Genomic DNA, 21,158 nt, shown 5'->3' with positions numbered 1-21,158 from the left:
TACCCAACAGCAGGCTCACAGTCTAGACGGGGGAGACAGAGAACAAAACCAAACATATTAACCAAATAAAATTAATAGAATAGATATTCACAAGTGAAATAAATCAATAAATAGAGTAATAAATATGTACAAACATGTATACATCTATACAGGTGCTGTGGGGAAGGGAAGGAGGTAAGGTGAGGGGGATGGAGAGGGAGAGGAAGGAGGGGGCTCAGTCTGGGAAGGCCTCCTGGAGAAGGTGAGCTCTCAGTAGGGCCTTGAAGTTTAAAAGCAAGAACATCCTTTTTAAACACTACTTTCACCTGCTTGAGTAATCAACAGTCCTTTAACCCCCTAACGAGAAATAGGTGTAGAAGTTATAATCATCCTTCGCAGGCGTTGTAAGCAACCCTACCGTAATCAATCAATCAATCAATCGTATTTATTGAGTGCTTACTGTGTGCAGAGCACTGTACTAAGTGCTTGGGAAATACAAGTTAACAAATGCCATCATCATTATTATTAATTCTCTGCATTCATGGGTGTATTCATTCAATGGTATTTATTGCGCGCAGTACAATCAATCAATCAATCATATTTATTGAGCGCTTACTATGTGCAGAGCACTGTACTAAGCTCTTGGGAAGTACAAATTGGCAACACATAGAGACAGTCCCTACCCAACAGTGGGCTCACAGTCTAAAAGGGGGAGACAGAGAACAAAACCAAACATACCAACAAAATAAAATAAATAGGATAGAAATGTACAAGTAAAATAAATAAATAAATACATAGAGTAATAAATATGTACAACCATATATACATATATACAGGTGCTGTGGGGAAGGGAAGGAGGTAGGATGGGGGGACAGAGAGGGGGACGAGGGGGAGAGGAAGGAAGGGGCTCAGTGTGGGAAGGCCTCCTGGAGGAGGTGAGCTCTCAGCAGGGCCTTGAAGGGAGGAAGATAGCGAGCTTGGCGGGTGGGCAGAGGGAGCAGGGCATTCCAGGCCTGGGGGATGACCTGGGCCTACACTACCTTACCCTACTAGTAAGGCCCTACTGAGAGCTCACCTCCCCCAGGAGGCCTTCCCAGACTGAGCCCCCTCCTTCCTCTCCCCCTCGTCCCCCTCTCCATCCCCTCTGCCTTACCTCTTTCCCCTCCCCACAGCACCTGTATATATGGATATATGTATTACTCTATTTATTTATTTTACTTGTACATATTTATTCTATGTATTCTATTTTGTTAATATGTTTTGTTTTATCATCTGTCTCCCCCTTCTAGACTGTGAGCCCGCTGTTGGGTAGGGACCGTCTCTAGATGTTGCCAACTTGGACTTCCCAAGCACTTAGTCTAGTGCTCTGCACACAGTAAGCGCTCAATAAATACGATTGAATGAATGAATACCATTACAGCACACCACTTAATAATCGATTTATTTATTTATTTTATTTGTAAAATAAAAGGGCCTGCTGAGAGCTCACCTCCTCCAGGAGGCCTTCCCAGACTGAGCCCCTTCCTTCCTCTCCGCCTCGTCCCCCTCTCCATCCCCCCATCTTACCTCCTTCCCTTCCCCACAGCACCTGTGTATATGTATATATGTTTGTACATATTTTTTACTCTATTTATTCATTTATTTTACTTGTACATATCTATTCTATTTATTTTATTTTGTTAGTATGTTTGGTTTTGTTCTCTGTCTCCCCCTTTTAGACTGTGAGCCCACTGTTGGGTAGGGACTGTCTCTATATGTTGCCAATTTGTACTTCCCAAGCACTTAGTACAGAGCTCTGCACATAGTAAGCACTCAATAAATACGATTGATGATGATGATGATGATTTGTACATATTTATTCTATTTATTCTATTTTGTTAATATGCTTTGTTTTGTTGTCTGTCTCCCCCTCCTAGACCGTGAGCCCGCTGTTGGGTAGGGACCGTTTCTAGACGTTGCCGACTTGGACTTCCCAAGCGCTTAGTATAGTGCTCTGCACAGAGTAAGTGCTCAATAAATTTGATTGAATGAGTGAATACCATTACAGTACACCGCATAATAATCTATTTATTTATTTATTTTATTAGTACATATTTATTCTATTTATTTTATTCTGTTAATATGTTTAGTTTTGTTCTGTCTCCCCCTTCTAGACTGTGAGCCTGCTGTTGGGTAGGGACCATCTCTAGATGTTGCCGACTTGTACTTCCCAAGCGCTTAGTCCAGTGCTCTGCATGCAGTAAGCGCTCAATAAATACAATTGAATGAATGAGTGAATTAATGAAATAATGATAATAATAATAATGGCATTTGTTAAGTGCTTACTATTTGCAAAGCACTGATCTAAGCGCTGGGGGGATACAAGAAGCAGCGTGGCTCAGTGGAAAGAGCCCGGGTTTTGGAGTCAGAGGTTATGGGTTCAAATCCCGCCTCTGTCACTTGTTGGCTGTGCGACTTTGGGCAAGTCAGTTAACTTCTCTCCGCCTCAGTTACCTCATCTGTAAAATGGGGATTAAGACTGTGAGCCCCCCGTGGAACAACATGATCAGCTTGTATCCTCCCCAGTGCTTAGAACAGTGCTTTGCACATAGTAAGTGCTTAATAAATGCTATTATTATTATTATTATACAAAGTGATCAGATTGTTCCACGTGGGGCTCACAGTATTCATCCCCATTTGACAGATGAGGGAACTGAGGCTCAGAGAAGTGAAGTGACATGCCCAGCAGACATCTGCCAACTTGTACTTCCCAAGCGCTTAGTACAGTGCTCTGCACACTGTAAGCACTCAATAAGTACGATTGAATGAATGAATGAATGTGGTGGATTTGGGATTCGAACCCATGACCTCCGACTCCAAAGCCCACGCTCTTTCCACTGAGCCACATGCCTGTGAACCCGTTGTTGGGTAGGGACCGTCTCTATATGTTGCCGACTTGGAGTTCCCAAGCACTTAGTACAGTGCTCTGCACACAGTAAGCGCTCAATAAATACCATTGAATGAATGAATGCCCACAGGCCCCCACGCAAGACTGTGAGCCCGTTGTTGAGTAGGGACCATCTCTAGATGTTGCCAACTTGGGCTTCCCAAGCGCTTAGTACAGTGCTCTGCACGCAGTAAGCGCTCAATAAATACGATTGAATGAATACACCCATGAATGCAGAGAATAATAATAATAATGATGGCATTTGTTAAGCGCTTACTATATGCCAAGCACCATTTTAAGCCCTGGGGAGAGATACAAGGCGATCAGGTTGTTCCCCGTGGGGCTCACAGTTTTAATCCCCATTTGACAGATGAGGGAACTGAGGCACAGAAAAGTGAAGTGACTTGAGTCACACAGCTGACAATAATAATAATAATAATGATGATTCTTTCATTCAATCATATTTATTGAGCGCTTACTGTGTGCAGAGCACTGGACTAAGCGCTTGGGAAGTCCAAGTCGGCAACATCTAGAGACGGTCCCTACCCTACAGCAGGCTCACAGTCTGGAAGGGGGAGACAGATGACAAAACAAAACATATTAACAAAATAAAATAAATAGAATAGTATTATTGCCAAGAGCTTACTATGTGCCAAGCACTGTTTGAAGCCCTGCGGGGGAAACAGCATCATAGGTTGTGCCACGTGGGGCTCACTGTGACTTGCCCAAGGTTACCCAGCTGACAAGTGGCAGAGCCGGGATTAGAACCTATGACCTCTGACTCCCAAACCTGGGCTCTTTCCACTGAGCCATGCTGCTCCCGAGTGATTGAATGGATGATTGAATGAATGAGTGAATGAATGAATAAATGAATGAATGAATGATTGAAAGAAAGAATGAATGAATGAACGATTGAAAGAAAGAATGAATGAATGATTGAAAGAAAGAAAGAATGAATGAATGAATGATTGAAAGAAAGAATGAATGAATGAATGATTGAAAGAAAGAAAGAAAGAAAGAATGAATGAAAGAATGAATGATTGAAAAAAACGAATGATTGAATGAATGAATGAATGAACGAATGAATGAATGCATGAGAGTGAATGTATGAAGAATGAAGAATGAATGAATGAATGAATGAGTGAGTGAGTGAAGAAAGAAGAATGAATGAATGAAGAAAGAATGAATGATTGAAAGAATGAAAGAATGAATGATTGAAAGAAAGAATGAATGATTTAAAAAAATGAATGATTGAATGAACGAATGAACGAAGAATGAATGAGTGAGTGAATGAATGAATGAAGAATGAATGAAGAATGAATGAATGAATAATGAAGAATGAATGAAGAATGAATGAATGAATGAATAATGAAGAATGAATGAATGAATGAATGAAGAATGAAAGAATGAAGAATGAAGAATGAATGAAGAATGAATGAATGAATGAACGAATGAATGAATAATGAAGAATGAATCAATGAATGAATGAAGAATGAAAGAATGAATGAATGAAGAATGAATGAATGAAGAATGAATGAATGAATGAAGAATGAATGAAGAATGAATGAAGAATGAATGAAGAATGAATGAATGAATGAATGAAGAATGAAGAATGAATGAAGAATGAATGAATGAATGAAGAATGAATGAATGAAGAATGAATGAATGAAGGAAGGAAGGAAGAATGAATGAAGAATGAATGAATGAAGAATGAATGAATGAAGGAAGGAAGGAAGAATGAATGAAGAATGAATGAAGAATGAATGAATGAATGAATGAATAAAGGAATGAATGAATGAAGGAAGGAAGGAAGGAAGGAAGGAAGGAAGGAAGGAACGAATGAACGACTGACCAACTGCTCAAAGAAAAAATGGTGATGCTGCGCCAGCGTCCCCTGCTGGTGCCCAGTGAAATGTCACCGTCCGGGCAGAATTTTAGAAGAGAAAGACAAGATTCCTTGAGTCTTTTAGTTTGTTTTTCTTTTTGTGGTATTTGCTAAACGCTTACCATGTGCCAGGCACTGTTCTAAGCGTTCATGCATTCATTCAATCGTTTTTATTGAGCCTTACTGTGGGCAGAGCACTGGACTAAGCGCTTGGAAAGTACAATTCAGCAACAAAGAGGGACAATCCCTGCCCACAACGGGCTCACAGTCTAGAAAGGGGGAGACAGACAGCAAAACAAAACAAGTAGGCAGGCGTCAATACCATCAGAATAAATAGAATTATAGCTATATGCACATCATTAATAAAATAAATAGAGTAAAGAATATGTACAGATATACACAAGCGCTGTTGGAATCTCCCCCTCTAGACTGTAAGCTCGCTGTGGGCAGGGAATGTGTCTGTTTATTGTGTTTTATTGTCCTCTCCGAATAATAATAATAATAATGATAATAATGGTTCATTAATAAAATAGAGTAATGAATTTGTTCAAATATACACAAGTGCTGTTGGAATCTCCCCCCCTAGACTGTAAGCTCGCTGTGGGCAGGGAATATGTCTGTTTATTGTGTTCTATTGTCCTCTCCTAATAATAATAATAATTATGGTATTTGTTCATTCATTCATCCAATCGTATTTATTGAGCGCTTACTGTGTGCTGAGCACTGGACTAAGCGCTTGGGAAGTCCAAGTTGGCAACATATAGAGATGGTCCCTACCCAATGTCTGCTGTGTGACCTCGGGCAAGTCACTTCACTTCTCTGAGCCTCAGTTCCCTCATCTGTAAAATGGGAATGAAGACCGTGATCCCCCTGTGGAACAATCTAATCACCTTATATCCCCCCCTCAGGGCTTAGAACATTCATTCTTTCATTCAATCGTATTTATTGAGCGCTTACTGTGTGCAGAGCACTGTCCTAAGCAATCAATCAATCGTATTTATTGAACGCTTACTGTGTGCAGAGCACTGTACTAAGTGCTTGGGAAGTACAAGTTGGCAACATATAGAGACAGTCCCTACCCAGCAGTGGGCTCACAGTCTAGAAAGCGCTTGGGAAGTCCAAGTTGGCAACATGTAGAGACGGTCCCTACCCAACGGCGGGCTCACAGTCTAGAAGGGGGAGACAGACGACAAAACAAAACGTATTCACAAAATAAAATAAATAGAATAAATGTGGACAAATGCTTCGCACATAGTAAGCACTTAACAAATGCCATTCTCATTATTATTATTACAGTGCTCTGTACACCGTGAGCGCTTCATAAATATGTTTGAATGAATGAATGAACTACCGTGAGCGCTTCATAAATATGTTTGAATGAATAAATAAACTCTCATATTCGATCTGTCATCAAATCCCATCGGTTCCACTTTCACGGCATCTCAACTTTGCTCCTCTGAATGCCCACCTCCTCCCTGGGCCTCCATCTCGCCCGTCTCTCCGCCGACCCCCGGCCCGCGTCCTGTCTCCGGCCTGGAACGGCCTCCCTCCTCACATCCCACGGACAATTCCTCTCCCCCCTCCGATCAATCAATCAATCAATCAATCAATCAATCGTATTTATTGAGCGCTTACTGTGTGCAGAGCACTGTTCTAAGCGCTTGGGAAGTCCAAGTTGGCAACATCTAGAGACGGTCCCTACCCAACAGCGGGCTCACAGTCTAGAAGGGGGAGACAGATGATAAAACCAAACATACTAACAAAATAAAATAAATAGAATAGATATGTACAAGTAAAATAAATAAATAAATAGAGTAATAAATCTGTACAAATATATATACTTATATACAGGTGCTGTGGGGAAGGGAAGGAGGTAAGATGGCGGGGATGGAGAGGGGGACGAGGGGAAGAGGAAGGAGGGGGTTCAGTCTTCAAAACCTTATTTTCATCCCACCTCCTCCCAGAGGCCTTCCCTAATTCCCCCCTTTCCTCTTCTCCCACTCCCTCCTGAGTCCTCCTGACTCGCTCCCTTCCTTCATCCCCCATCCAGCCTGGGCTTTGGAGTCAGAGGTCATGGGTTCAAATCCGGCACTGCCAATTGTCAGCTGTGTGGCTTTGGGCAAGTCACTTCACTTCGCTTGGCCTCACTTCCCTCATCTGGAAAATGGGGATTCGAGGAGCAGCGTGGCTCAGGGGAAAGAGCCCGGGCTTGGGAGTCAGAGGTCATGGGTTCTAATCCTTGCTCTCCCACTTGTCAGCTGTGTGACTCTGGGCAAGTCACTTCACTTCTCTGGGCCTCAGTTCCCTCATCTGTTTCTAGACTGTGAGCCCGTTGTTGGTTAGGGACCGTCTCTATATGTTGCCGATTTGTACTTCCCAAGCGCTTAGTACAGTGCTCTGCACACAGTAAGCACTCAATAAATATGATTGAATGAATGAATGAATAAAATGGGGATAAAGGCTGTGAGCCCCAAGTGGGACAACCTGATCACCTTGTATCCTCCCCAGCACTTAGAACAGTGCTTTGCACATAGTAAGCACTTAACAAATGCCGTTATTATTATTATTATTATTGTTATTATTATTATTATTATTGTTGTTGTTGTTGTTGTTATTATTATCCGAGTCCCACACCACTTATGTCCGTACCTGTCACTTATTTAATTCTATTCATATCTGTCTGGAAACCTCTCTCTTTCTTTGATAGCGGACTCTCCCAAGCGCTTAGTACAGTGCTCTCCACACTGTAAGTGCTCAGGAAATACGATTTGTTGATTAATAAATAATAATAATAATGGCATTTATTAAGCACTTACTATGTGCAAAGCACTGTTCTAAGTGCTGGGAAGGTTACAAGGTGATCAGGTTGTCCCACGTGGGGCTCACAGTCTTAATCCCCATTTTACAGATGAGGTCACTGAGGCCCAGAGAAGTGAAGTGATTTGCCCAAAGTCACCCAGCTGACAGAATGGCGGAGCCGGGATTCGAACCCACGACCTCTGACTCCAAAGCCCGGGCTCTTTCCACTGAGCCACGCTGCTTGTCTATTGACTGTTCTAAGCGCTGATTGCCTGATACCTCCTTTGGAACATAATAATAATAGCAAGTAATAATAATAGTAGTAATTATTACTAGTAATAATAATAGTAATTATTGTGAGCCACGGGAAGCAGCGTGGCTCAGTGGGAAAAGCACGGGGTTGGGAGTCAGAGGTCATGGGTTCTAATCCCGCCTCCTCCACGTGTCTGCTGTGTGACTTTGAGCAAGTCACTGAACTTCTCTGAGCCTCAGTGACCTCGTTTGTAAAATGGGGATTAAGACGGTGAGCCCCATGTGGGACAACCCGATCACCTTGTATCCCCCCAGCGCTTAGAACAGTGCTTTGCACATAGTAAGTGCCTAACAAATGCCATCATTATTAATAATATGAATAATGGGGCTATTTGTCAAGCCCTTATTCATTCATTCATTCATTCATTCATTCATTCATTCAATGGTATTTATTGAGCGCTTACTGTGTGCAGAGCACTGTACTAAGCGCTTAGGAAGTCCAAGTTGGCAACATATAGAGATGGTCCCTACCCAACAGCGGGCTCACAGTGGGAGATAGATGACAAAACAACACATATTAACAAAATAAATGGATTAGTAAATATGTACAAGTAAAATAAATAAATTCATTCATTCATTCAATTGTATTTATTGAGCGCTTATTGTGTGCAGAGAACTGTACTAAGCGCTTGGGAAGTCCAAGTTGTCAACATATAGAGATGGTCCCTACCCAACAGCGGGCTCACAGTGGGAGACAGACGACAAAACAGCACATATTAACAAAATAAAATAAATAGAATAGTAAATATGTACAAGTAAAATAAATTCATTCATTCATTCAATCGTATTTATTGAGCGCTTACTGCATGCAGAGCACCGTACTAAGCGCTTGGGAAGTACAAGCCAGGCACCATACTAAGCGCTGGGGTGGATGAGGTCACTGAGGCCCAGAGAAGCAAAGTGACTTTCCCAAGGTCACCCAGCAGACATGTGGCAGAGCCGGGATTCGAACCCACGTCCTCTGATTTCCAGGCTCGGGCTCTTTCCACAAGGCCATGCTGAGGAGGAAGTGGGCCTACCTTAATAATAATAACAATAATAATAATAATAATAATAACAGTAGAATATTTAGCACACAGTAAGTTCTCAATAAGTACAATTGAATGAATGAATAATAATAGTTCATTCATTCAGTCAATCGTACTTATTGAGCGCTTACTGTGTGTAGAGCACCGTATTAAGCGCTTGGGAAGTACAATAGTTGTTATGCTCCTACTATGTGCCAAGCACTGTTAATAATAATAATAATAATAATAATAATAATAATGATGGCATTTATTAAGCGCTTACTGTGTGTAGAGCACTGTACTAAGCGCTTGGGAAGTACAATAGTTCTTATGCTCCTACTATGTGCCAAGCACTGTTAATAATAATAATAATGATGGCATTTATTAAGCGCTTACTATGTGCAAAGCACTGTTCTAAGCACTGGAGTAGATACAAGGTCATCAGGTAATAATAATAATAATTGTGGTATTTGTTAAGCGCTTTTTATGTGTCAGGCACCGTACTAAGCGCTGGGTTTGGTACAAGCAAATAAGGTTGGGCCCAGTCCCTGTCCCACGTGGGGTTCACAGTCTTCATCCCCATTTTAATAATAATAATAATAATAATAATAATAATAATAATAATGGCATTTATTAAGCGTTTACTATGTGCAAAGCACTGTTCTAAGCACTGGAGTAGATACGAGGTCATCAGGTAATAATAATAATAATTGTGGTATTTGTTAAGCACCTTTTATGTGTCAGGCACTGTACTAAGCACTGGGTTTGGTAAAAGCAAATAAGGTTGGGCCCAGTCCCTGTCCCACGTGGGGTTCACAGTCTTCATCCCCATTTTAATAATAATAATAATAATGACATTTATGAAGTGCTTACTATGTGCAAAGCACTGTTCTAAGCCCTGGAGTAGATACAAGGTCATCAGGTAATGATAACAATAATTGTGGTATTTGTTAAGCGCTTTCTATGTGTCAGGCACCATACTAAGCGCTGGGTTTGGTACAAGCAAATAAGGTTGGGCCCAGTCCCTGTCCCACGTGGGGCTCACAGTCTTCATACCCATTTTAATAATAATAATAAAAATAATAATGGCATTTATTAAGCACTTACTATGTGCAAAGCACTGTTCTAAGCACTGGAGTAGATACAAGGTCATCAGGTAATAATCATAATAATAGTTGTGGTATTTGTTAAGCTCTTTTTATGTGTCAGGCACCGTACTAAGCGCTGGGTTTGGTACAAGCAAATAAGGCTGGGCCCAGTCCCTGTCCCATGTGGGGCTCACAGTCTTCATCCCCATTTTAATAATAATAATAATAATAATGGCATTTATTAAGCTCTTACTATGTGCAAAGTACTCTTCTAAGCACTGGAGTAGATACAAGGTCATCAGGTAATAATCATAATAATAGTTGTGGTATTTGTTAAGCTCTTTTTATGTGTCAGGCACCGTACTAAGCGCTGGGTTTGGTACAAGCAAATAAGGCTGGGCCCAGTCCCTGTCCCATGTGGGGCTCACAGTCTTCATCCCCATTTTAATAATAATAATAATAATAATGGCATTTATTAAGCTCTTACTATGTGCAAAGTACTCTTCTAAGCACTGGAGTAGATACAAGGTCATCAGGTAATAATAACAATAATTGTATTTGTTAAGCGCTTTTTATGTGTCAGGCACCGTACTAAGCACTGGGTTTGGTACAAGCAGATAAGGTTGGGCCCAGTCCCTGTCCCACGTGGGGCTCACAGTCTTCATCCTTATTTTAATAATAATAATGATGATAATAATAATAATAATAATAATGGCATTTATTAAGCGCTTACTATGTGCAAAGCACTGTTCTAAGCTCTGGGGAGGTTACAAGGTGATCAGGTTGTCGCACGGGGGGCTCACAGTCTTCATCCCCATTTTCCAGATGAGGGAACTGAGGCCCAGAGAAGTGAAGCGACTTGCCCAAGGTCACACAGCAGACAGGCGGGGGAGCCGGGATTAGAACCCACGACCTCTGATTTCCAGGCCCGGGCTCTTTCCCCTACCTCGTCGAGGTGGTTGTAGAAATCGACGTTGGCCGCGCAGAGGTGGCGTCCAAGCAGTGTGGCGTGCGTCGTGAACACGGTGGCCACGGGAAGCTTCCGGAAGCGGGAGAGGATCAGCCCGATGCCCGCCTGCCACTCGTGGAAGTGGGCGATCACCGGCTTCCCCTCGAGGTGATCAGTCAGCTAAGAGAATAATAATAATAATGATGGCATTCGTTAAGCGCTTACTATCAATCAATCAATCGTATTTATTGAGCGCTTACTATGTGCAGAGCACTGTACTAAGCACTGTACAAATTGGCAACACATAGAGACAGTCCCTACCCAACAGTGGGCTCACAGTCTAAAAGGGGGAGACAGAGAACAGAACCAAACATACCAACAAAATAAAATAAATAGGATAGAAATGTACAAGTAAAATAAATAAATAAATAAATAGAGTAATAAATATGTACAACCATATATACATATATACTACATGCAAAGAACTGTGCTAAGCGCCGGGGTGATACAAGGTGATCAGGTTGTCCCACGTGGGGCTCACAGTCTTCATCCCCATTTGACGGATGAGGGAACTGAGGCCCAGAGAAGCGACTTGCCCAAAGTCACCCAGCTGACGAGTGGCGGAGCCGGGATTTGAACCCATGACCTCGGACTCCAGAGCCCGGGCTCTTTCCACTGAGCCACGCTGCTTCTCAAGAGAAGGAGAAAGAAATGGAGAGCAAGGCGGTGTGGCCTGGTGGATAGAGCAATAATGATGATGATGCTGGCATTTGTTATGTGCTTACTATGTGCCAAGCACTGTTCTAAGCGCCGGGGGGATACAAGGTGATCAGGTTGTCCCACGGGGGGCTCACAGTCTTAATTCCTATTTTACAGATGAGGTCACTGAGGCTCAGGGAAGTGAAGTGACTTGCCCAAAGTCACACAGCTGACAAGTGGCGGAGCTGGGATTTGAACCCATAACCTCTGACTCCAAAACCTGTGCTTTTTCCACTGAGCCACGCTGCTTCTCTAATAATGTTGATAATGATGGTATTTGTTGAGCGCTTACTATGTACCCCACCTGTCTACACGTTTTGTTTTGTTTTCTGTCTTCCCCCTTCTAGACTGTGAGCCGGTTGTTGGGTAGGGACCGTCTCTACATGTTGCCGCCTTGGACTTCCCAAGCGCTTAGTACAGTGCTCTGCACACAGGAAGCGCTCAATAAATACGACTGAATGAATGCATGTATCAAGCCCTGTTCTAAACGCTGGGGGAGATGCGAGCTAAACGGGTTGGATGCAGCCCCAGCGATTCATTCAACGTATTTATTGAGCGCTTACTGTGTGCAGAGTACCGTACTAAGCGCTTGGGAAGCAGTGTGGCTCAGTGGAAAGGGCACGGGCTTTGGAGTCAGAGGTCATGGGTTCAAATCCCGGCTCCACCACTTGTCTGCTGGGTGACTTTGGGCGAGTCACTTCACTTCTCTGGGCCTCTGTTACCTCATCTGGAAAATGGGGATGAAGACCGTGAGCCCCTCGTGGGACAACCTGATCACCTTGTCACCTCCCCCCTCAGTTCCCTCATCTGTAAAACGGGGATGAAGACTATGAACCCCACATGGGACAACCTGATCACCTTGTCACCTCCCCAGAGCTTAGAACATAGTAAGCGCTTAATAAATGCCATTATTTAAGGCCCTACTGAGAGCTCACCTCCTCCAGGAGGCCTTCCCAGACTGAGCCCCTTCCTTCCTCTCCCCCTTGTCCCCCTCTCCATCCCCCCACATCTTACCTCCTTCCCTTCCCCACAGCACCTGTATAGATGGATATATGTTTGTACAGATTTATTACTCTATTTATTTATTTTACTTGTACATATCTGTTCTATATATTTTATTTTGTTAGTATGTTTGGTTTTGTTCTCCGTCTCCCCCTTTTAGACTGTGAGCCCACTGTTGGGTAGGGACTGTCTCTGTGTGTTGCCAACTTGTACTTCCCAAGCGCTTAGTACAGTGCTCTGCACATAGTAAGTGCTCAATAAATACGATTGATGATGATGATGATTATTATTATTATTACAAATCGGCAACCTATAGAGACGGTCCCTACCCAACAACGGGCTGACAGTCTAGACGTGGGAGTCCCCCGTGGGCCTCACGGTCTTCGCCCCCATTTTCCAGAGGAGGTCACCGAGGTCCAAAGCGGCGAAGTGGCTCGCCCCAGGCCTAGGCTTAGTCCAGTGCTCTGCACACAGTCAGCGCTCAATAAATACGACTGATTGATTGATTAGGCCCCGCGTGGCGACGCTGGTCGATTACCTCTTTGAGAAACCAGGCGGTGAGGGAGCCGAAGATGAGCATGTCGTCGGCCTCGCGGTCGTGGTGGGGGATGGCCACCCCGCAGGCCTCCCGCAGGTCCCCCCGCCAGCGGTCCAGGCCGCAGGCCGACGCGCCGACGTCCAAAAGCACCACTGGCGGGCTCCCCTCCGTCAGCCACCTACCGCAGTGCACCTGGGGACCATAGGAGCGGGCCGAAGATGGGGGGGAAACGTGTGGGGGCATCCCCCCGGGGGGGTCCCCTCAATCAGCCGCCTCCCACAGAGGCATCTGGGGACCACGGGACCGGGTTGAGGATGGGGGAGATATGGTGGGGGCATCACCCTTGGAGGTTCCTCTCAGGTAGACACCTCCCACAGTGTGCCTGGGGGACCAGGCTGAGGATGGGGGGATATGTGTGGGGCTATCACACCCTCCCCTCAGTCAGCCACCCACCACAGTGCACTTGGGGACCCCAGGACTAGGCCAAGGATGGGGGAAATGTGTGGGGGCATCACCCCAACTGGCTCCCCTCAGTCAGCCACCTCCCACAGTTCATTTGGGGACCACAGGACCAGGCCAAGGATGGGGGAAATGCGTGGGGGGCATCACCCCAACTGGCACCACTCAGTCAGGCACCTTCCACAGTTCACTTGGGGACCACAGGACCAGGCTGAGGATGGGAAAACGCATGGGGGGCATCACCCCAACTGGCTCCCCTCAGTTGGCCACCTCCCATAGTGCACTTGGGGGCCACAGGACCAGGCCAAGGATGGGGGATATGTGGGGGGCATCACCCCAGATGGATCCCCCTCAGTCAGCCACCTCCCACCATGCACCTGGGGACCACAGGACCAGGCCAAAGTTGGGGGAAATATGTGGGGGCATCACCCCAACTGGCTCCCCTCAGTCAGCCACCTCCCACAGTGCATCTGCAAGGATGGGGGAAACATGTGGGGGGCATCACCCCAACTGGCTCCCCTCAGTCAGCCACCTCCCACAATGCACCTGGGTCCTTGGGATTGGGCCGAGGATGGGAGAAACGCGTGGGGAGCATCATCCCAACTGGCTCCCCTCAGTCGGCCACCTCCCACAATGCACCTGGGGACCACAGGACCAGGCTGAGGATGGGGGGAAACATGTGGGGGGCATCACCCCAACTGGATCCCCTCAGTCAACCACCTCCCACCATGCACCTGGGGACCACGGGATAGGCTGGAGGATGGGGAAAACGCGTGGGGGGCATCATCACCCCAACTGGCTCCCCTCAGACAGCCGCCTCCCACAGTGCACTTGGGGACCACAGGACCAGGCTGAGGATGCGGGGAAATGTGTCGGGGACATCACCCCAGATGGATCCCCCTCAGTCAACCACCTCCCACCATGCACCTGGGGACCACAGGACCAGGCCAAGGATGGGGGAAACGCGTGGGGGGCATCACCCCAACTGGCTCCCCTCAGTCAGCCACCTCCCACCATTCACCTGGGGTCCATGGGACCAGGCCGAGAATGGGGGAAACGCGTGGGGGGCATCACCCCAACTGGCTCCCCTCAGTCAGCCACCTCCTACCATGCACCTGGGGACCACAGGACCAGGCCAAAGTTGGGGGAAACACGCGGGGGACATCACCCCAACTGGCTCCGCTCAGTCAGCCGCCTCCCACAGTGCAGTTGGGGACCACAGGATCAGGCCGAGGATGGGGGAAATGCATGGGGGGCATCACCCCAACTGTCTCCCCTCAGTCAGCCACCTCCCACAGTGCACTTGGGGACCACAGGACCAGGCTGAGGATGGGGGAAATGCGTGGGGGGCATCACCCCAACTGGCACCGCTCAGTCAGCAACCTTCCACAGTGCACTTGGGGACCACAGGACTGGGCCAAAGTTGGGGGAAATGTGTGGGGGTATCACCCCAACTGTCTCTCCTCAGTCAGCCACCTCCCACCGTGCACCTGGGGTCCATGGGACTGGGCCGAGGATGGGGGAAACGCTTGGGGGGCATCACCCCAACTGGCTCCCCTCAGTCGGCCACCTCCCACCGTGCACCTGGGGGCCACGGGACCGAGCTCCTCATGGGCAGGGAATGGGTTTGTCTATTGCCCTAGTTGTTCATTCATTCAATCGTATTCAGTGATGATGATGGTATTTGCTGAGCGCTTCGAGAAGCAGCGTGGCTCAGTGGAAAGAGCCCGGGCTTTGGAGTCGGACGTCATGAGTTCAAGCCCCGGCTCCACCAGTTGTCAGCTGTGTGACTTTGGGCAAGTCACTTCACTTCTCTGGGCCTCAGTTCCCTCATCTGGAAAATGGGGATTAAAACTGTGAGCCGCCCATGGGACAACCTGATCACCTTGTAACCTCCCCAGCGCTTAGAACAGTGCTTTGCACAGAGTAAGCGCTTAATAAATGCCATCATTATTATTATTAGTATTATTCATTCATTCATTCAATCGTTTATTGAGTGCTCAATAAATACAATTGAATGAATGAATAATAATTTTTATTATACTATAATGTTATATTATAATAATATATAATATAATAATATAATAATAATTTATTGAGCGCTCAATAAATATGATTGAATGAATGAATGAATTGAGCGCTAACTGTGTGCAGAGCACTGGACTAAGCGCTTGGGAAGTCCAAGTTGGCAACATCTAGAGACGGTCCCTACCCAACAACGGGCTCACAGTCTAGAAGGGGGAGATGGACAACAAAACAAAATAAAATAAAATAAAATAAAATAAATAGAACAAAATAGAACAAAATAAAATAAATTGAATAGTAAATATGTACAAGTAAAATAAAATAAATATGGACAAGTGAAATAATTTTTAGCTTGTACCTCCCTCAACGCCTAGTCCAGTGCCTGGCACATAGTAGGCTCTTAACTAATACCACCAGAAAAGGGGAGTGGAGGGGACGGGGCGGGGATGACAAGCACTGTTCTAGGCACTGGGATAGGTAAGAGATTATCAGGTTGTCCCACGTGGGGCTCACGGTCTGCATCCCCATTTTCCAGATGAGGTCACTGAGGCCCAGAGAAGTGAAGTGACTGGCCAAAGTCACCCAGCTAGCAAGTGGCGGAGCCGGGATTAGAACCCATGACCTCTGACTCCCAACCCCGTGCGATCTTTGCACTAAGCCATGGTGCTCTGCACACAGTAAGCGCTCAATAAATACGATTGAATGAATGAATGAATGAATGAATGAATGCTTCTAAGCGTATTTCTTGAGCGCTTACTGTATGCAGAGCACTGGGCTGAGCACTTGGAAAGTAAAGAACCCGGGCTTTGGAGTCAGAGGTCGTGGTTTCAAACCCCGGCTCTGCCAATTGTCAGCTGTGTGACTTTGGGCAAGTCACTTCACTTCTCTGGGCCTCAGTTCCCTCATCTGGAAAATGGGGATGAAGACTGTGAGCCCCCCGTGGGACAATCTGATCACCTTGTAACCTCCCCAGCGATTAGAACAGTGCTTTGCACATAGTAAGCGCTTAATAAATGCCATTATTATTCCCCCTCCCCATCCCCCCGCCTTACCTCCTTCCCCTCCCCACAGCACCCGTATATATGTATATATTTTTGTACAGATTTATTACTCTATTTATTGATTTATTTTATTTGTACATATTTATTCTATTTATTTTATTTTGTTAATAGGTTTTGTTTTATTCTCTGTCTCCCCCGTCTAGACTGTGAGCCCACTGTTGGGTAGGGACCGTCTCTATATGTTGCCAACTTGGACTTCTCAAGCGCTTAGTACAGTGCTCTGCACCCAATAAGCGTTCAATAAATATGATTGAATGAATGAATGAATGTTGCCAACTTGTACTTCCCAAGCACTTAGTACAGTGCTCTGCACGCAGTAAGCGCTCAATAAATACGATTGAGTGAATGAATGGTATTTGTTAAGCACTTACTATGTGCCAGGCACTGTTCTAAGCACTGGGTAGATACAAGCAAATCGAGTTGGACACAGTGGTGCTCACAGTCTCGCTCCCCATTTTAAAGAGGAGGTAAACTGAGGCCCAGAGAAGTGATGTGACCTGCCCAAAGTCACTACAGCTAACAAGTGATGGAGCCGGGATTGGAACCCATGACCTCTGACTCCCAAGCTTGGGCTCTTTCCAGTGAGCCACGGTGTCTACCCCAGCGCTTAGAACAGTGCTTGGCACCTAGTAAGCGCTTCACAAATGCCATCATTAATCAATCAATCGTATTTATTGAGCGCTTACTGTGTGCAGAGCACTGTACATCATGAGAAGCAGCGTGGCTCAGTGGAAAAAGCCCGGGCTTGGGAGCGCTTCAGCGCTTAGAACAGTGCTTTGCATATAGTAAGCGCTTAACAAATGCCATCATTGGGAGTCAGAGGTCATGGGTTCCAATCCCGGCTCCGCCACTTAGCTGTGTGACTTTGGGCAAGTCACTTCACTTCTCTGGGCCTCAGTTCCCTCATCTGGAAAATGGGGATGAAGACTGTGAGTCCCTCGTGGGACAACCTGATGACCCTGTATCTACCCCAGCGCTTAGAACAGTGCTTGGCACACCGTAAGTGCTTAATAAATGTCATCGTTATTATTATTATTCATTCATTCATTCAATTGCAATTATTGAGCACTTACTGTGTGCAGAGCACTGTACTAAGTGCTTAGGAAGTCCAAGTTGGCAACATCTAGAGACGATCCCTACCCAACAGCGGACTCACAGTCTAGAAGAGCAGTCAAGCGCTTAGTACAGTGCTCTGCACACAGTAAGCACTCAATAAATACAATTGATGGTGATAGAAGGGGGAGACAGAGGACAAAACAAAACATATTAACAAAATAACATAAATAGAATAAATATGTACAAATACAATAGAGTAATAAATGCGTCCAAACATCTATCCATATATCCAGGTGCTGTGGGGAGGGGAAGGAGGTGAGGCGGGGGGTGATGGGGAGGGGGAGGAGGGGGCTCAGTCTGGGAATCAGAGGTCATTCATTCATTCAGTCATATTTATTGAGCGCTTACTGTGTGCAGAGCACTGTACTAAGCGCTTGGGAAGTCCAAGTTGGCAACATATAGAGACGGTCTCTACTCGATATTATTATTATAAGCGGTGTGGGGCTGGGAGGGGGGGATGAATAAAGGGAGCCAGTCAGGGGGATGCAGAAGGTTAGAGAAGCAGCGTGGCTCAGTGGAAAGAGCACGGACTTTGGAGTCAGAGGTCATGGTTTCGAATCCTGGCCCTGCCACTTGTCAGCTGGGTGACTTTGGGCAAGTCACTTCACCTCTCTGGGCCTCAGTTACCCCATCTGTCAAATGGGGATGAAGACTGTGAACCCCACGTGGGACAACCTGATCACCTTGGAACCTCCCCAGCGCTTAGAACAGTGCCTTGCACATATTACTCTATATATTTATTTTACTTGTACATATTTATTCTATTTATTTTCTTTTGTTAATATGTTTTGTTTTGTTGTCTGTCTCCCCATTCTAGACTGTGAGCCCGCTGTTGGGTAGAGACTGCCTCTATATGTTGCCATCTTGTACTTCCCAAACGCTTAGTACAGTGCTCTGCACACAGTAAGCACTCAATAGATATGATTGATTGATTGCACATATTACTCTATTTATTTTACTTGTACATATTTATTCTATTTATTTTATTTTGTTAATATGTTTTGTTTTGTTGTCTGTCTCCCCCTTCCAGACTGTGAGCCCACTGTTGGGTAGGTACCATCTCTATATGTTGCCAACTTGGACTTCCCAAGCGCTTAGTCCAGTGCTCTGCACACAGTAAGCGCTCAATAAATACGATTGATTGATTGATTGATTGCACATATTACTCTATTTATTTATTTATTTTACTTGTACATATTTATTCTATTTATTTTATTTTGTTAATATGTTTTGTTTTGTTGTCTGTCTCCCCCTTCCAGACTGTGAGTCCACTGTTGGGTAGGGACCGTCTCTAGATGTTGCCAGCTTGGACTTCCCAAGCGCTTAGTCCAGTGCTTTGCACACAGTAAGCGCTCAATAAATACGATTGATTGATTGATTGATTGATTGTTGGGTAGGTACCGTCTCTATATGTTGCCAACTTGGACTTCCCAAGCGCTTAGTCCAGTGCTCTGCACACAGTAAGCGCTCAATAAATACGATTGATTGATTGATTGATTGATTGTTGGGTAGGGACCGTCTCTATATGTTGCCAACTTGGACTTCCCAAGTGCTTATTCCAGTGCTCTGCACATAGTAAGCGCTCAATAAATACAATTGATTGTTTGATTGATTGATTGTTGGGTAGGGACCGTCTCTATATGTTGCCAACTCGGACTTCCCAAGTGCTTATTCCAGTGCTCTGCACATAGAAAGTGCTCAATAAATACGATTGAATGAATGAATGAATGAATGAATGAATGAAAGTAAGCGCTTAATAAATGCCATTAAAAAAAAAAGGGAGTGGGAGAAGAGGAAAGGGGGGCTCTCTCATCATGGATTTGGGGGCGAGAAGCGGGGTACATTCTACCTGGCACCCGTGCATATTCATCGTGTCCACTGCCATCTTCACGGCGGCAATGGGGGGCTCGCATTCTTCCACCTGGGTCTTGGTGTTGTGTTCGAAATACGGGCCGATCAGAAAGTAGTTTTCTCCCCACTCGTCCGCCGTCACCTTGGCCTTGCTCTGGATGACGGTGTAGATCCCGCCGACTGAGGACAGAGAAGAAACAGGCCTCGCTCAGTCCGACAGTCATTCAGTGGTATCTATTGAGCGCTCGCTGTGTGCAGAGCACTGAACTAAGCGCCTGGAAAGGACGGTTCATAATAATGACGGTATTTCTTAAGCGCTTACTACATTCCAAGTCATCAGGTTGTATCACGTGGGGTTCACGGGCTCCATCCCCATTTTCCAGATGAGGTCACTGAGGCCCAGAGAAGTGAAGTGACTTGTCCAAGGTCACACAACAGACAATAATAATAATAATAATTTTGTTAATTGTGAAGCGCTTACTATGTGCCAAGCACTGTTCTAAGCACTGAAGGGGGGATACGAGGTGATCAGGTTGTCCCACGTGGGGCTCACAGTCTCAATCCCCATTTTCCAGATGAGGTCACTGAGGCCCAGAGAAGTGAAGTGACTTGTCCGAGGTCACACAGCAGACAATAATAACAATAATAATAATAATAATTTTGGTATTTGTGAAGCGCTTACTGCATGCCAAGCACTGTTCTAAGCACTGAAGGGGGGATACGAGGTGATCAGGTTGTCCCACATGGGGCTCACAGTCTCAATCCCCATTTTCCAGATGAGGTCACTGAGGCCCAGAGAAGTGAAGTGACTTGTCCGAGGTCACATAGCAGACAATAATAACAACAATAATAATAATAATAATTTTGGTATTTGTGAAGCGCTTACTGCATGCCAAGCACTGTTCTAAGCACTGGAGGGGGGATACAAGGTGATCAGGTTGCCCCACGTGGGGCTCACAGTCTCAATCCCCATTTTCCAGATGAGGTCACTGAGGCCCAGAGAAGTGAGGTGACTTGTCCAAGGTCACACAGCAGACAATAATAATAATAATAATAATAATAATTTTGGTATTTGTTAAGTGCTTACTATTGTGCAAAGCACTGTTCTAAGTACAGGGCGGGATACAAGGTGATCAGGTTGTCCCACGGGGGGCTCACAGTCTCAATCCCCATTTTCCAGATGAGGTCACTGAGGCCCAGAGAAGTGAAGTGACTTGCCCAAGGTCACATAGCAGACAAGTGGCAGAGCTGGGATTAGAACCCACTACCTTCCGGCTCCTAGGCCCGGGCTCTACCCACTGGGCCATGCTGATTTCATAGTAAGTGCTTAACAATTAACATCATCATTGTTATTATTATTATTATTATTATTATTATCATTATTGTCATTATTATTGACTGA

The 21,158-nt window shown here is 45.4% G+C and overlaps 1 protein-coding gene across 1 annotated transcript in view; it reads right to left on the bottom strand.

The window, feature by feature from the left end:
* GYS2 (glycogen synthase 2) overlaps positions 1-21,158 on the bottom strand; it is a 101,029-nt gene that overhangs the window by 76,341 nt on the left and 3,530 nt on the right. Inside the window, exons 2-4 of the mRNA XM_038770132.1 lie at positions 19,755-19,936; positions 13,245-13,436; positions 10,943-11,125 (exon numbers count right to left, since the gene is read on the bottom strand). Of these exons, the coding sequence (XP_038626060.1) occupies positions 10,943-11,125; positions 13,245-13,436; positions 19,755-19,936 (557 nt within the window). The remainder of the gene's footprint in view (positions 1-10,942; positions 11,126-13,244; positions 13,437-19,754; positions 19,937-21,158) is intronic.

This window comes from Tachyglossus aculeatus, chromosome 2, assembly GCF_015852505.1.
Source record: "Tachyglossus aculeatus isolate mTacAcu1 chromosome 2, mTacAcu1.pri, whole genome shotgun sequence".
In the NCBI taxonomy this organism is placed as follows: domain Eukaryota; kingdom Metazoa; phylum Chordata; class Mammalia; order Monotremata; family Tachyglossidae; genus Tachyglossus; species Tachyglossus aculeatus.
The sequence above is the reverse complement of the archived record's forward strand: the minus strand, read 5'-3'. Positions and strand labels throughout refer to the sequence as shown.